Below are 15,017 nucleotides of genomic sequence, written 5' to 3'. Positions count from 1 at the left end.
TTTTCTGAGAGCGTTTGTAATGAATCCCTGTTGGATTTTGTCAAATCCTTTTTCTGCATCTATTGATCATGATTTTTTTTAATCTGTTGATATTATAAATTACTTTGATTTTCAAATGTTGACCCAAACTTGCATACTTGGAATAATCCCACATAGTCATGATGTTTAATTATTTTAATACATCATTGGACTTAATTTGTTTATGTTTTGTTAAGGTATTTTTTCCCCATCTGTTCATGGAAATATTTACCTTCAGCTTTCGTGTCATGCAGTGTCATTGTCAGATTTTGGTATTAGGGTGATACTGGCTTCATAGAACAAGTTGGTGAGTATTCCCTCTGTTTCTGTTTTTGAAAGAGTTTGTAGAATACTGATATACTTTCTTACTTAAATGTTTGGTAGAATTCACCAGTGAAACCATCTGGATCTGGCATTTTGTATTCTGAAAAGTTATCAATTATTTTTCAATTTCTTTAATAAATACAGTCTTATCCATGTCATCTATTTCTTCTTGTGTGAGTTTTTATCATGTGTGTCTTTTAAGGAACTGGTGCCTTCATCAAAATTATCAAACTTGTGTCCATAGAGTTGTTCATAATTGTATTAGTCAAGGTTCTCCAAAGAAACAGAACCACCAATAGGAGATATAGACAGACAGATAGATAGATAGATAGATAAGGAGTAGGAGAGAGAGACAGGGAGGGAGAGTGAGGGAGGGAGGGGAAGAAAGAGGTGTGTGTGCATGGGGGGTGGTATTTTAAGGAATAGGCTGATTTGATCTTGGGGGCTGGCAAGCTCAAAATCTACAGGATAGGCCAGTAGGCTGGAAGCCCAGGGAGGTTGATGTTGTAGTCTTGAGTCTGAAAGCAGAATTCTTTCTTCTTCGGGAGAATTCAGTGCTTTTCTTACAGCCTTCAGAACATTGAATGATGTCTTAGTTTGCTCAGGTTGCTATAGCAAAATACCATAGACTGGGTGACTTAAACAACAGATGTTTATTTCTCACAGTTCTAGAGGCTGGAGAGTCCAAAATAAAGGTGCCAGTCAATTTGGTGCCTGGTGAGAACTTTCTTCCACATTTGCAGAGAGCCATCATCTCACTGTGGCCTCATATGGTGGAGAGAGAAAGCTCTGGTATCTCTCCTGCTTTTCTAAGGGCCCTAATCCCATCATGGGGGCTCCACCCTCATGACCTCATCTGAACCTAATTACCTCCCAAAGTCCCACCTCCTAATAAGATCATCACATTGGAGGTTAAGGGCTTAAATATATGAATTTTTGTAGAATACAGACATTCAGTCAGTAACAAATGAGTATCACCCACATCATGAACGATAATCTATTTTCTTCATTGTCTATGGATTTCCATGTTGACATCTAAAAAATACCTTCACAGCAACATTTATGCTGCTACTGGACCAAATGGGTGTGTATTATAGCCTAGCCACACTGACACATAAAATTAACCATCACAATAATATTCTTTTATTATCCTTTTGATATCCATGGTATTAGTAGTGGTGTCCTTTCTTTTATTTCTAATATGTGTAATTTGTGTCTTTCTTATCTTCTTGGTTAGCCTGGCTAGAGAAAAGTTTACCAAGTTTATTGATCTTTTCAAAGAACCAGATTCTGATTTCACCGATTTTCTCTATTGATTTCTTGTTTTGAATTACTTTTTTCATTCTCATTATCTTTTTTCTTCTGATTAATTTAGTTTTAATTTGTTCTCTTTTTATTTTCCTAATATGGAAGCTTAAATGACTGACTTACATCTTTCTTCTTTTCTAATATATGAATTCAATGCTCTAAGTACTGCTTTCACTGTGTCCAACAAATTTGGTAATGTATATTTTCTCTTTAGTTCAAAATATTCTTAAATTTTTCTTGAGACTTTTTCTTTGACCTATATGTTATCTAAAATGTTGTTTAAACTCCAAATATTCCATCTATCTTTCTGTTATTGATTTCCAGGTTAATTACAATTATGTTTTAGTTTGAGAGCATACTTCACATGATTTCTATATGCTAAAAGTTTGTTAGGATGTGTTTTAAACCCAGAATATGTTCAGACCTGGATATTGATATTCCAATGATATTCCATGTGACCTTGCCCAAAATGTGTATTGTGCTGTTATTGGATGAAGTATTTTATAAATGTCAGTTGGGTCCACTTTTTATAGTGCTTTTCAGTTCAACTATATGGTTACTGATTTTCTAGCTGCTGAATCTGTCAATTACTGATAGAGGGGTGTTGAAGTCTTCAATTATAATAACAGATGTATCTATTTCTTGCAGTTTACCAGTTTTTGCTTCACAAATGTTGATGCTGTTATTAGGCACATACACGTTAAATATTGTTATGCTGTCCTAAAGAATTTACCTCTTTATTATTATTTAATGCCTTACTGATAATCTTCCTTACAGCATGCTTTGCCTGAAATGAACATGGCTACTTCAGCTTTCTTTTGTTTAGTGTTAACATGGCATATCATCTTCCATCTTTTTACTCTTAGTGTATGTATATCTTTATACTTAAAGTATGTTTCTTGTACACAACATATAGTTGGGCCTTTTTTTTTCCTTTTTTTTTTTTTTAAAATCCACTCAGAAAATCTGTCTTTGAACTAGTGTATTTTGATTTTATTTTTATAACTAAAATAAAGCATTAATAGAACAAAAAGACTGGCCTCTTAAAAGCTAACTTCTCTTGTTAAATTGCAACTGATTCAGTCAGACTGCTAAATTATATACACAGAGAATTTATCTTCTAGCATAATCTGATACAAAAAGAACTAATTTAAGGTTTACTGTAGCTCCTTTAAGTCTTTTTTCTTCTGTTAATAACAGTTTTTAAACATATTTAGACATGTTTATAAGGTAATGTTTGACAAGACTTTGATCATTTATTTTCTTGGCTACCTTTATCAGCAAACCAATGAAATGAAATGCAAGATCAAAGTCTAATAGGTATCAGGTGAGAGAGATTTTTAAATGTTAAAGAGCTTTTTGAAAAGGAGAGAGAGTGTATCAGGTTTGAATTATGGAAAGATAACAAAGTGCCAGCAAAGAGGACAGATGCACTCTGGTGGCGGGGAGATCATACAGCGGGGAACCTCCTGATGGCTATGGAAGCCATCACAATGATGTTCGAGGACTGCCTGATCTAAAATTATACTAGTGGAAGTCAATAGATGAATGACTTAAACAGGTGTTAAGGAGGTATAATAATCTGTGATGGATGAAATGAAGGAGTGAGGGTGCCAGGGATAATTCCAGGCTTTCAACACTGATAGACTGGGCAAATGCAAATGATGTTACCTAAGATAGAGAATGTAGAAGCGGGAACAGGTGAAAAGTGATGATAATTAGTTTTCTATTATGCATGATGTGCCAGTACAGTACATCTGAGTAAAGACTTCTAATTGATATTTAAATTAAATGGTGCTAAAGCTTATGAAAGGGGTGTAAACCTTAGGGCCATCTATGTATGCAAAGACGGAAGTTGAATCCGTGAAAGCCCCTCAAATAAAGATGGAGATGGAGTTAAGGACATTGGAAATTGTAAAGCCAGTTATCACCTATTCACATTTTATAACTTAATAACTTACAATAAAGAACAGTCCTTCATGTGCCTATAATCAGACTGACTCATTCCTAGAAAGTATGTGACCATATCTAGCAGCCTTTTTATTTTTTATCAGCCTCTGTTTTGGTGAGTAAGAGTTATGTAACTCAACCATATGAATCATGTTTAGGCAAAATATTTTTTTATGGAAAAAACACAACAGTATTCACCATCTCAAACTAGTTCAGACTGAATATCAGGAAGGTACCTGACATTTGATTCATAAAAAATTTCCAAAGAAACAGATGTTCAAGTAAAGAGACTTCTAGCCTATTTGAAACAAGGTCTGGGTTCTCATTAACTTATGGTACTGATTTTGAATTCATTTACTATTATCATATATTATTATAATTCATATAGTTACTTATGAAAAACTGCTATATGCAAGGCACTCTGTTAAACATTCTATGGGATACAAAGATAAATCAAGCATAAACTGTCCTTAAGATACTTACTGACTAGTATGGGGAAATAAGATATAAACTTAGGTAAGTGTACAAGGAGTACTGGGTTAAGAACCACAGACAATTTTAAAATGAAATTAAGAAAACAATCCCATTAACAATATCAAGTGCATCAAAGACACATAAATTACCCAGGAATACATTTAACAAAAAAAGCTCAAAGCTTACAGTCTGAAAAATACAAAATATTTGTTAAAAGAAATTGAAGATCTAAATAAAATGAAAATCATCCCATGTTCATGTGTTCATGAATCAGAAGCACTGTTATGCATTGTTGAAAAGACAAAGCCCTCACATTTATCTGCAGGTGCAACAAAATCCCTATCAGACTCTTGACTGACTTCTTCCTAAAAATTGAAAGCTGACTCTAAAATTCATATGAAATTGCAAAGGACCTGAAATAGCCAAAACAATAGCAGAGCTATTTTCTGTTTTTCCTCACAATAATGAGTATATTTTCTGGAACCAGATTGCTGGGGTTTGATTTCCAGTGTTGCCACTTTCTACCTATGTGATCCAGGTCTCAGTTTCCCCATTACTAGAGGTGTTTTAAGAATCATATAAGTTGATACACAGAAAGTGCTCACAGCAGCACTGGCACATTGCAAACCTTGTATTTGTATTAGTTATTATTATTATTACTATTATTATTATTATCACCTCATAGGGGTATTGTGAAGCTCAAATAAGATAATGTATGTGAGGGCACCTTGGGTGGCTCGGTCAGTTAAGCGTCAGACTTGGTTTCGACTCAGATCACGATCTCAAGGTTGATGAGTTCAAGCCCAACATCAGTCTTTGTGCTGACAGTGCAGGGCCTGCTTGGGATTCCACTGCTGTGTGGGAAGAAAATTTTAGAAATCCTATCTACATGTGGTTTTTATCTCATCCTTTGTAAATTTTCTTCTGATACACATATATATATATATATATATACATATATATATATATATATATCTTTCTTAATGCATGAAAAAGATACTATGAAATGCTCTAATATGTAAATAAATGCTAAATGTGTATTTGTAGTGCAGGCTCCAAAAATTTTACTAACGAGTGTACTGTCTAAAGTCTGGAGATCAGTGCACTATCCCACAGCATGGTCTCTCTCCTAGGGCCACGCTAATCTATTCTCCTCCTCAGAGAACCCAGCTTATATCTTCTGATTCCCAAATCTAGCTCGCAACCAGTCTGTTTGTTTTGAATGACAGTATGGCAGTCGCTCCATATGAAGTATGCAAGTTGCATACTTCACACCAAGACTTAACCATCACCAAATGAAAGCTTCTTTAAAAAAGGGTCCATACCTAGTCCATCATTATATCTACCCTGAAGCCCCCACCACTTCACCCTACAGAAAGGTTTTCCATAATAGCAGGCTCCAAATAGATGTTTGCTTCATGAATACACTAACACAGATATTGCTATCAAGAGGCAGGTGAGTGTGCTGGTTAACAGCAGAGGCTCATATCCGCGTTCTGACACAAACTGGGCGCCCCAAGCCTCAGGTTCTTCCTCTGTGAAATAAATGTGATAAAAGCACCTTTCTTATAGGCATACTGTTTATTTGGCTAGCACCTGGAACATAACAAACATTTCGTAAATATTAGTATTATTATGGTGTCCCTGAGACTCAAACCCAGTAATGTCCACAAAGCGTCTAGTACACACTGAGTGAATGAATAGTCTTCATGTTGATATGAATAATTCTTTGTGAATTCTTTCTCCTTCCTTCTGATTTATCACCTCACATTTACAAACAGCTTTCTCGAGATTATCATGGCACTATTCACTGGAATTGATTAGTTCATACATTCTTCCATGTCTTGTGAATTAATCTCTTAAGAAGAGTAGCCATATTTTGCTTTGTTTAAATAGCATCATTGCTGCTGCTGTTGTTCTTGTTGCTGCTGTGTGGTTTAATGAGATAAGCTCCTCTAAATTTCCAGGAAAAATGTGCTATGAATCTGGTAGATAAAACTCTCCTTTTGGATTGCTAGTAGCATTTTTTTCTTTTTTTGCAGTTTTACACACATAATAGTTATTTATAAATGTAGGACCAATACTAGTTGATTCCTTGCCCAGATAATAAAACTTAATAAAAACATTATCTTGACTCAAAAACATTAATTTAGTAGCATTAATGCAGAAAATGTCGTGTCAAAAATGAATGAAATATAAAATGATATAATTACCATTTAGTGTACATTTTTTTTTCCTTGTCAATGAGAAAAATCAGGGACCTCTGTGGTCCCTGTTCAATATTATCTTGAATTTCCCATATCCCTCTAAGAGGTAGAACAATGATTTTCTCTATGTGTCACGTGCTACTTTAGTATAAGCATGTGGAGAGGATGATAAGGAATGGCAGGAGGGGGCAGATTAGACAATTTCTCCCAACTCATGAACATTTGAGAGGGTTCTCCTTTGCCATTTGGGGCTTCAAGAACTGATTATCTGTTAAATCAACACATCTGATTATGTTGATATAGCTCTTAAATTGTCAAAAAATTCATTTTTTGTAGGTGGCATAATTGTGTAAAAAATCCCAAAGGATTTTTCCTCCTGGAACTAGTAAAGTGATTACAGTAAGGTTTCAGGATACAAGGATAATATACAAAAGTCAATTGCTTTCCTACATATCTGCAATGAACAATTGGAATTTGAAATTCAAAACATAACGCTATTTACAATAACACCATAAATATGGAATACTTAGATACAGATCAGAGAAAATGTAAGCAGGATCTATATGAGGACAAATATCAAACTGATGAAAGAAATCAAAGAAAGATCTAAATAAATGGAAAGATATTTCACAATAGGATTTAATATTTTTAAGATGTCAGTTTAGATGTGAGTTCAGATACTTCATCGATCAATATGTACAGATGGCAATAAACGTATGAAAAGATGTTCAACATGTTACGATATTAGGGAACTTGATTAAAACAACAATGAGATGCCATCACATACCTATTAGAATGGCTAAAATTAAAAACACTGACAACACCAAATGCTGGTGAGAATACGAGGCATCAGGAGCTCTCATCCATTGCTGGTAAAAATGCAAAATGGTATAGTCATTTTGGAGGACCCTTTGACAGTTTTATATAAAACTAAAGACAGTCTTACAATATGATCTAGCAATAACTCTCCTAGATATTTATCCAAATGAATTGAAAACATATGTCCACACAGAACCCTGTACATGAATGCTTATAGAAGCTTTATTCATAATTGCCCCAAATGGGAAGCAACCAAGACATGTGTTTCAATCAGTGAATGGAGAAACAAATGTGGTATATCCATTCAATGGAATTTTATTCAGCAAAAGAAGAAACGAGCTATTAAGCCAAACACTTACACACAAAAAAATCATGGAGTAACCTTAAACATACATTGCCAAGTGAAAAAATCCAGTCTAAAAAAGCTACATTCTGCATGATTCCAACTATATGACATCCTAGAAAGGCAAAATTATAGAGACCATAAGCAGATTGATGATTGCCATGGATTCAAGTGGAGGGAAGGAGAGAGGGATGAATCAGTGGAGCACAAAGGATTTTTAAGGGCACTGAAACTATTTTCTGATACTGTAATGGTGGATACGTGATACTGCATTTGTTAAAACCCAAAGCACCGGACAACAGAAAAGGTAAACCCTCATGTCAACTATGGACCTTAATTAATAATAATGTATCAATATTGGTTCATCAATTTAACAAATGTACCACGCAAATGTAAGATGTTAATAATAAGGGAAATTGTACAGATGAAGAATGAGTACGTGGGAATTCTCTACTTTCTGTTTAACTTTTCTGCAAGCCTAAAACTTCTCTAAAATATAAAATATATTGTAAAAAAAAGTCCACAGTAAATTAAAAAATTAATTCACAGCAAGTTACTTATATACATGGGTATAAAAATATCTGTATAATACATATGCATGTACACACAGTCAGATAAAATAACTATATATCTCTTTTCATGATAATGTTTTAATGTTGTATTCTGTTATTTTCCCTTTTCTATTATAGTGTTCTACAGTGACTAACTGTCATCAGGAAGTGAGGAAATGCAGATAGTTATGCTAAATTATGCTTATAAGAAATTTAGTAGTGAATGGAACTGGGCTGAAATGGATAGTGGTGGGAATCTGAAGGTCTGCTAAGGAATTATTTTAAAAGGATATAATGATGCCAACTATAAAAATATGTACTTAGTAGCTCATTAAATTTTGCTCTTTAGTTATTCCACTTTCTTCCAAGGAATACAGATGGATACTTGAATATAAAACTGTTAAAATGTGAGAAAAACAAACAAGCACATACCAAGTAATTGATGCTGATCATTAGAATGTGCTGATATTCTCTTCCGTCTTTACCTTCAATATCACAATCAGATGATGCTACTGGCAACAGAACAAGGATCAGGGGAGGAATTCCAAAGATATACCTAAAAGAAACTAAATTGAACAGTGAGTAAGAATAAGCTAAATGTTATATGTCATATTATATAGTTTGATTGTGTTGTTTCAATTGGCCTGACCATTTCTATCTTTCTTTTTAAATTTATTTTGAGAGAGAGCGCAAGCACAAGCCGGGGAGGGGCAGAGAGAGAGAGAGAGAGAGAGAGAAAATCCCAAGCAGACTCCAAGCTCTCAGCTAGAACTCCGCATGGGGCGTATCCCACGAACTGTGAGATCATGACCTGAGCCAAAATTAAGGGTCAGATGCTTAACCAACTCAGCACCCCCCAGGCACCCCAGACTGACCATTTATTTCTAGTAAGTTTTTAAAATGCATCTTGGCTTTTGGATAGTGTGGGAAGAACCCTAAAATTCAATATTATGTAACAGCCAAAGTAAGATTACATTTTAGAGTTCAGATTTCTTTTACTTTTTTATTTAAAAATTTCTCTTTGGAAAAGTGCCGAACAGGCATGATGAAAGCAGCCTCTTTGCCTCTGAAAAACACTCTAGGGTATAAATCAGTTTATTCAATTTCAGTTTATGTTGAACATTTCTACAAAAAAAAAAAAGCATCTACAGGTAAACAAGTAAACTATAGGTAAAAAAAAAATTAAAAATTTTTGAAATTTTATGATTTGTGGCATGTATATTTATGTAAACCTTGATGGTTGCCCAGGTATCCAGCTGCTTCTGGAGGCAGCAGTGCAGAAGGTTCTGCACTGTAATTACATTCTTTCTTTTTAATACTGGACCTTAAAGGGTTTACCCTTCCCAGAACTGTGACAAAGTTGGCATTTATATTTTGACATTTTACCTTTTCGGTTTCTAAGTGCCCAGAGACTCCTATTTTCTTCAAACACAGTTCTATCTAGCTTCTTGACATGTTAAAAAAAACCCAATAAATAAATTCACACCCTGTTAGCTAATGATTTATATCTGTTTTGGGTAAGCCTTCCCAGTTAGAGACAATCGTCTAAACAAAAGGAATGAAATTAAAAATGGTTATCATTTCAGACAGTAATAATGCACTGATGGAAAGCCAGTTATTCCCAGAGACATTAAAATCTGGTCATATACAGACTTATTCTTCGTAAGCCTGTGAAAATGTCTTGTTTGCATCTTTCTGCAAACTTTTGACCTAAGTTGACAATATATTTCCTGTGAATTTCCAAATGAAGTTTAATTGTACTTGTTGACTGCAAGACATTTCACATCTGTGCCTTTTCTGAGTAGTACTACAAACAATACTCCTTGGAACCCAAGGACCTAATATTATGACAATCTAAACACTGTTAAATACATCATAAAGTTCCCAATAACATTATCATCTATTATATCATTATCTGTCATATAAAAATCAATAGCACTCCCCAATAAATTATATGCTATTAGTGACCCAGATTTTTACAAATAGTGGAACTGGGCTAAATAGCAGGTGTAACAACAAATATGAATCCTATATCTCATCTTCATATATCATGGACACTTGACAAGGTAAGAGAAGGAAAATGAGACACGTAATGTATTCATAGCTCTGCCGCTAAGTGTCTATATGCGTTCAGGCAAAATTCACATAGGAGATGAATAATGATGATGACGATAGTTATTTTTGAGTACCTATCATGTGCCAAGCACTTTGTTACCTTACATACATTATCTGTAAAGATCAAAAGAGTCCTGCAAATTTTTTTTTGTAAAAATCAGATTGTAGGTCCCAGGTCCAGATTCTAATCTGAGTTTACTGCCTCACCAGCATTTTATCAGAAATGGCCATAATCTTTTAATAACATGTAATTACATTAGTCCTCTGAATGAAACCCATCTCTGTGTAATATTACACAGCTTTGCCTCTCTCTTGTACTAATGTTCCTGCATCCTGAAGATTCTCAAACAATAATCAATTGCTATTTATTCACTAAATATACTGGATTTGTATAGATTGCATACAGCCAAATTTCATTTTTTCTGTCGTTTTACAGGTGTCCCAAAGGTATTTGGAAAGAGTAGATGATAAGGAGAAGCTATACAGCATACAATTTAGGGGGAATATAATAAAATAATTAAATACTAGTGAAAAAAGAGACATTTTTACTATTTAACATGAATGTTATTTCAAACGTCCACCTTTCATGTTTTAATAAAGGAGGCCGTTTTACCTTCTATGAGCAGTATGTGTTGTGTCCTCTTCACCCTAACTTTCAGTAATTAGTGCTCCCCAAATTCGTATCAATTCAGTTATTCATTGAATGACATTTTATCAGGGCTTTCAATGATGGCTTGGTAGAAACCTCAGTCTTTTTTATGTACTACAACTAACTTCTCAGTTCTGAAACATAATTTGCCTTGTCTGTAAAGAGTGTCTTTTGTTGCTGTTGTTAAACAGCTTAGCTCCAGAGGGACTAGAGCAATACAAAACACAGAGGGTTTGGAGTATGGAGACTTGGGGGTTTTGTCTTGCTCTGACAAGGGGTTGTATGACAACGTGTTGTGAGACTGATTGAATGACAGCATCTTTTAAGTCTCGTTTAACTGACTTGTAAAAGGAAATCTTTAGACTAAATCATCTCTCAATGTCTCATTCAACTTTCAAGGACCGTAATTCTAAGAATCCCCCTGGCCATCCAAATAAGGCATTTCTTTAGACTTGACATCACCTCTGGACAATACTGCAAATACACCCAGGGCTTCAGACTCACATCTCTCAGGTTCCCACCTCTCGAATTAACAATTTGCAGTTTGGTCTGCAATTGAAGTCTTTTCTCCACACCATATAGAGAGTAAACATATTAATATTGCCTCGTGTGAGCATGCTTTTGACATCGCTGTCACAACAGGAAACAATCTCTGCTTTTATTCTGTTTTGTTTCAGGTTATACATAGATATGCACCCTTTTCCCAACCCTGAACTTTTCTTCAGGTTACAGAAAAGACAAACCATAAGGAATAATGCAAGGCAAGCTTGGGCCTGTGGAATTGTCTTTAGATTTCCTAAGGGATTGAAACTGTAGAATTTGTTTTCAGTAGGGAATTTGGTCAAACCAGAATGATGACTGTCTAAAAAATTCTTGTTGGTTTTTAATTTAAGCCAAATAATACATTCAATCCTCAGCTGTATAAGTTATGGGGTCAAAGTGAACATAAAAAAACTAGTTTCTACAGAGGAGCCTGGGTGGCTCAGTAGTTTCAGCGTCTGACTCTTGATCTTGGCTCAGGTCAGGATCTCTGCTTAGGTCATGATCTCAGAGTTCATGAGATTGAACCCTGAGTCGGGCTCTGTGCAGACAGCATGGAGTTTGCTTGGGATTCTCTCTCTGTGGCCCTCTCTCTCAAAATAAATAAATAAACTTAGAAAAAATTAGTTTCTACTGTGTATCAAATCCAATCTTTCATCAGTCTTTAAGACCAATAAGTGCTTATTTAATATCCATTATAACATTTCATAGACCCATTTTCACTGGGAATTAAAAAAAAGTACTCAAAAGACATTCAGGATGAAACAGAAAACATTCTCTGAATATATAAGACTTGCCTTTAATATGAACAACTGGCGCAAGCAAATTGGTGCAATAAAGCAAACAAAAAATTAATAAACAGAAAACCATCTGCTGTATGGAAATCATCTCATTAAGATTACAAACATAAGTTTGACTAGCTTCAGCTAAAGAAATCTAATATCTGCCACAGCCAATATTAAGATTGCACTGTAAACTCTATCCACAAATCCCATAATAAACCCTTAAAGACATTTCTGCAGCTGTCCTATGATACTGCATACAATATTTCATTTAATCTCATAACCACTTCTGTAGGTAAGTACTACCAGTTACTCAGTTTTGCAGACAGAGAATCTGAGGAACAAAGAAACTTTGTGAAGAGTGAAGAATTTAGAAACTCAGCTTTTAGCCACCGAGCTACACTGCTTCCTACAAAAAAAAAATGTGTGTGTGTGTAGTTAGGGGGAATGTACAAAAACCCATCTTTTCCCACATGAACCTCACTAAGGTGCTTCCTGGCCAAGCTCTGAAATACCGTACCATAATACACTCTTATTTCAGAAAACAGACACTAAATATTTGTTCTTGTTACACTAGGTTATGTGTCAGAGGTGAGATCCTAGAAAATAATCTCAAGTGCATGAGTGTGAATATGACATGTAACTTGGTCCTATAAAATAGCCTTTTCATTTTTGTTTCAGATATGGAAATATCAATGCGGTACCATGTGTGATTGTCCCGTGTACCTGTTCAGGCTTTCTCATCTTTCTCGGTTCCCTGTCTTTATTACTATTCCACTTTTGCCCCTCAAATATGATTACATTACCTAAACTAGACAGCACAGTTGAGGACCACATAGTAGGGTCTCAACGACTTCAACCCCCAAAACAAATAGCAAAAAAACAAAAAACAAACAAAACAAAACAAAACAAAACAAAAACCCTCTTTACAGTAACTCTGTCCTTAAGCTTCTAGTGAAATCTCTTGGAACAAAATGCAAAAGCCACACATTATTATGAGAAGTTCAGTTTTCTATTCTATTGTTTGCTAATAATACCTTATGGTAAATGAACAATATAGATACACTTCAGGAAATAAATCTCCCTGTTAATAATGCATACCCTAGCTTCCATTTCTTTTCTTTTCTCTTTGTAACCTCTCCACTTAAAATCAGAGGTGATGCAGGGATTAGAACCAAGAGCAATAAGAAAGAAAGAATTGCAGGCGATCCATGGCATTGTAAGGAAGGCAGGGATATACCTAATTTCTAATTCTATGCTGAACTTCTGGACGGCACCCATTACAAATCTTTTTCCATAATTGTCCTCCACACTCTATCCCCACAACCCCCTTTATTTTGGTACTGATCTGGTACTTCTTCGCTATGCCAGTTCTTGATTCTTTAACACCTACGAGAGAGGAAGGAAAGGCTCCTTTGATCTAACGGTGTAGCCTGGAAAGCGCACAGACCAGGCATCAAACGGAAGAGCAAACTGCTCCCTACTTCCCGCACCCTCCCCCACCCGTCTTTTTTTGCTTGAGGAAGTATTCACTATAAAGCATTCTAATTTCCCTCAACAGATCTTCGCCCCTCACATCTCGTCTTCTCCTTTTTCCCCTTCCAGTAAACTTTCTGGCTCTTTTCTTTGGCCATATGGCTGCCACCGGAATCCCGGTCCCTCGACTCAGCTCTGCTCTTGTCCTTTTTACTCTCTGTCCGTAGTCCGCACAAATAAAATATATCGGATCCTAGCAAAAGTCTAGAATTTGAACTTTTGCCTATTTAATCCTGCCTCCTCCAAGGAGTACCCATATAGGAAAAAGCAAAAACCCGAAACTCGCCTTTCTCGGTGCCAGCTCAAGGACTCGGTTTCCCAGCAAAGGGCACGAGGTACAGCCCCAGTCGGAAACTCCCAGCCTCACTGAGGGGGCGAAACGGGGTTTTCCAGAGACCTGTCCCTTTAGGGTTTAAAAGCGCGTCCCGTGGGAGCTTCGCTTTCACTTCTCTAGAGAGTACGGAGCTACAGGAGCCCAGGTACTCGCCCCTCTCCAGGCGCTTGTGAGTAACTGGGCGCCGCCAGGAGCACGGGAAGGGCGGGCTGGGAGCCGGGTTGACCGAGGACAGCGCTGGCTCGGGAAGACTGACGGCGAGCCACTGGCTACCTCTGAGACCTGGTTGCCACCGCTGAGCGGCGCCGAGGCTGCAGCTCTAGGGCTCGGGACGGAAAGCCGGCGTCTGGGACGGCTTCTCGCAGCCGGCCAGGAGCAGCAGTCCCAAGTGCAAGTGGCTGTGGGCCAGGGTACTGAGGCGCGGCTGACGCCTGCCTGTGAGAGAGCCAGTGCTCTCGGCAGGTCCAAAGTGCAAGGCTGGACTGTTCCCGGACGCGCCTGGGCGCCGGGCCCGGCAAAGCGTCCTGGAGTCCCCGGGCGTGCAGGGCGCGCGAACCGGTGCGCCTGGAATAGGAGTCCTTACCATGGAACATGGTCTGCGGGAGGCGGGCGTGGTCATGATGACCGCAACTGCAGCAGGAGCAAGCTCTCACCGCCCATAGTCGCTGCCAGGCCCCTGGTCTTCCGCGGAGTTGCTGGGAGCGCGTGCGGGGTAGGGCGGTCTCTGCGGCTGGTTCCTTTCACCCACGCCGCGCCTGCTGCTTCATCCATCCCAAGGGGGGCGGCACACACCACGGCCAGGCTCTGCGCTTTGCCTTTCCCATAACTTCCGTAGGATCAGCCGGCAATGTACTTTCAGTTTCTACTTTGCGCTGGGTCTGCAGGTTCGATCTTTGGGTTCACCACTCGGGCGCCTTCACCGCCCCACCTCTCTTGAGCACCTGCGTCCTCCCCCAGACGTTTCTGTGCACCTGAACCGGGACCAGAGGAGGGCGCGAATTTCCAAAGCACCACAGAAGGAATGAGATGGCCTTCTGAATGAGAACCATTCGAGGCAAAACACTCTC

General features: G+C 37.3%; 1 protein-coding gene across 2 annotated transcripts in view; it reads right to left on the bottom strand.

Moving 5' to 3' along the window:
- Positions 1-14,827, bottom strand: part of IL7 (interleukin 7) — a 59,292-nt gene extending 44,465 nt beyond the window's left edge. For both annotated transcript variants that reach the window (XM_045454817.1, XM_045454819.1), the window contains exons 1-2: positions 14,534-14,827; positions 8,427-8,560 (exon numbers count right to left, since the gene is read on the bottom strand). In XM_045454817.1, coding sequence (XP_045310773.1) covers positions 8,427-8,560; positions 14,534-14,543 — 144 coding nt within the window. In that variant the 5' untranslated portion in view covers positions 14,544-14,827. The remainder of the gene's footprint in view (positions 1-8,426; positions 8,561-14,533) is intronic.
- Positions 14,828-15,017: the final 190 nt, after the last annotated feature.

This window comes from Leopardus geoffroyi, chromosome C3 (genome assembly GCF_018350155.1).
Source record: "Leopardus geoffroyi isolate Oge1 chromosome C3, O.geoffroyi_Oge1_pat1.0, whole genome shotgun sequence".
Taxonomy (NCBI): domain Eukaryota; kingdom Metazoa; phylum Chordata; class Mammalia; order Carnivora; family Felidae; genus Leopardus; species Leopardus geoffroyi.
Note: the sequence above shows the minus strand (reverse complement) of the source record. Positions and strands in the feature narration are given on the sequence as shown.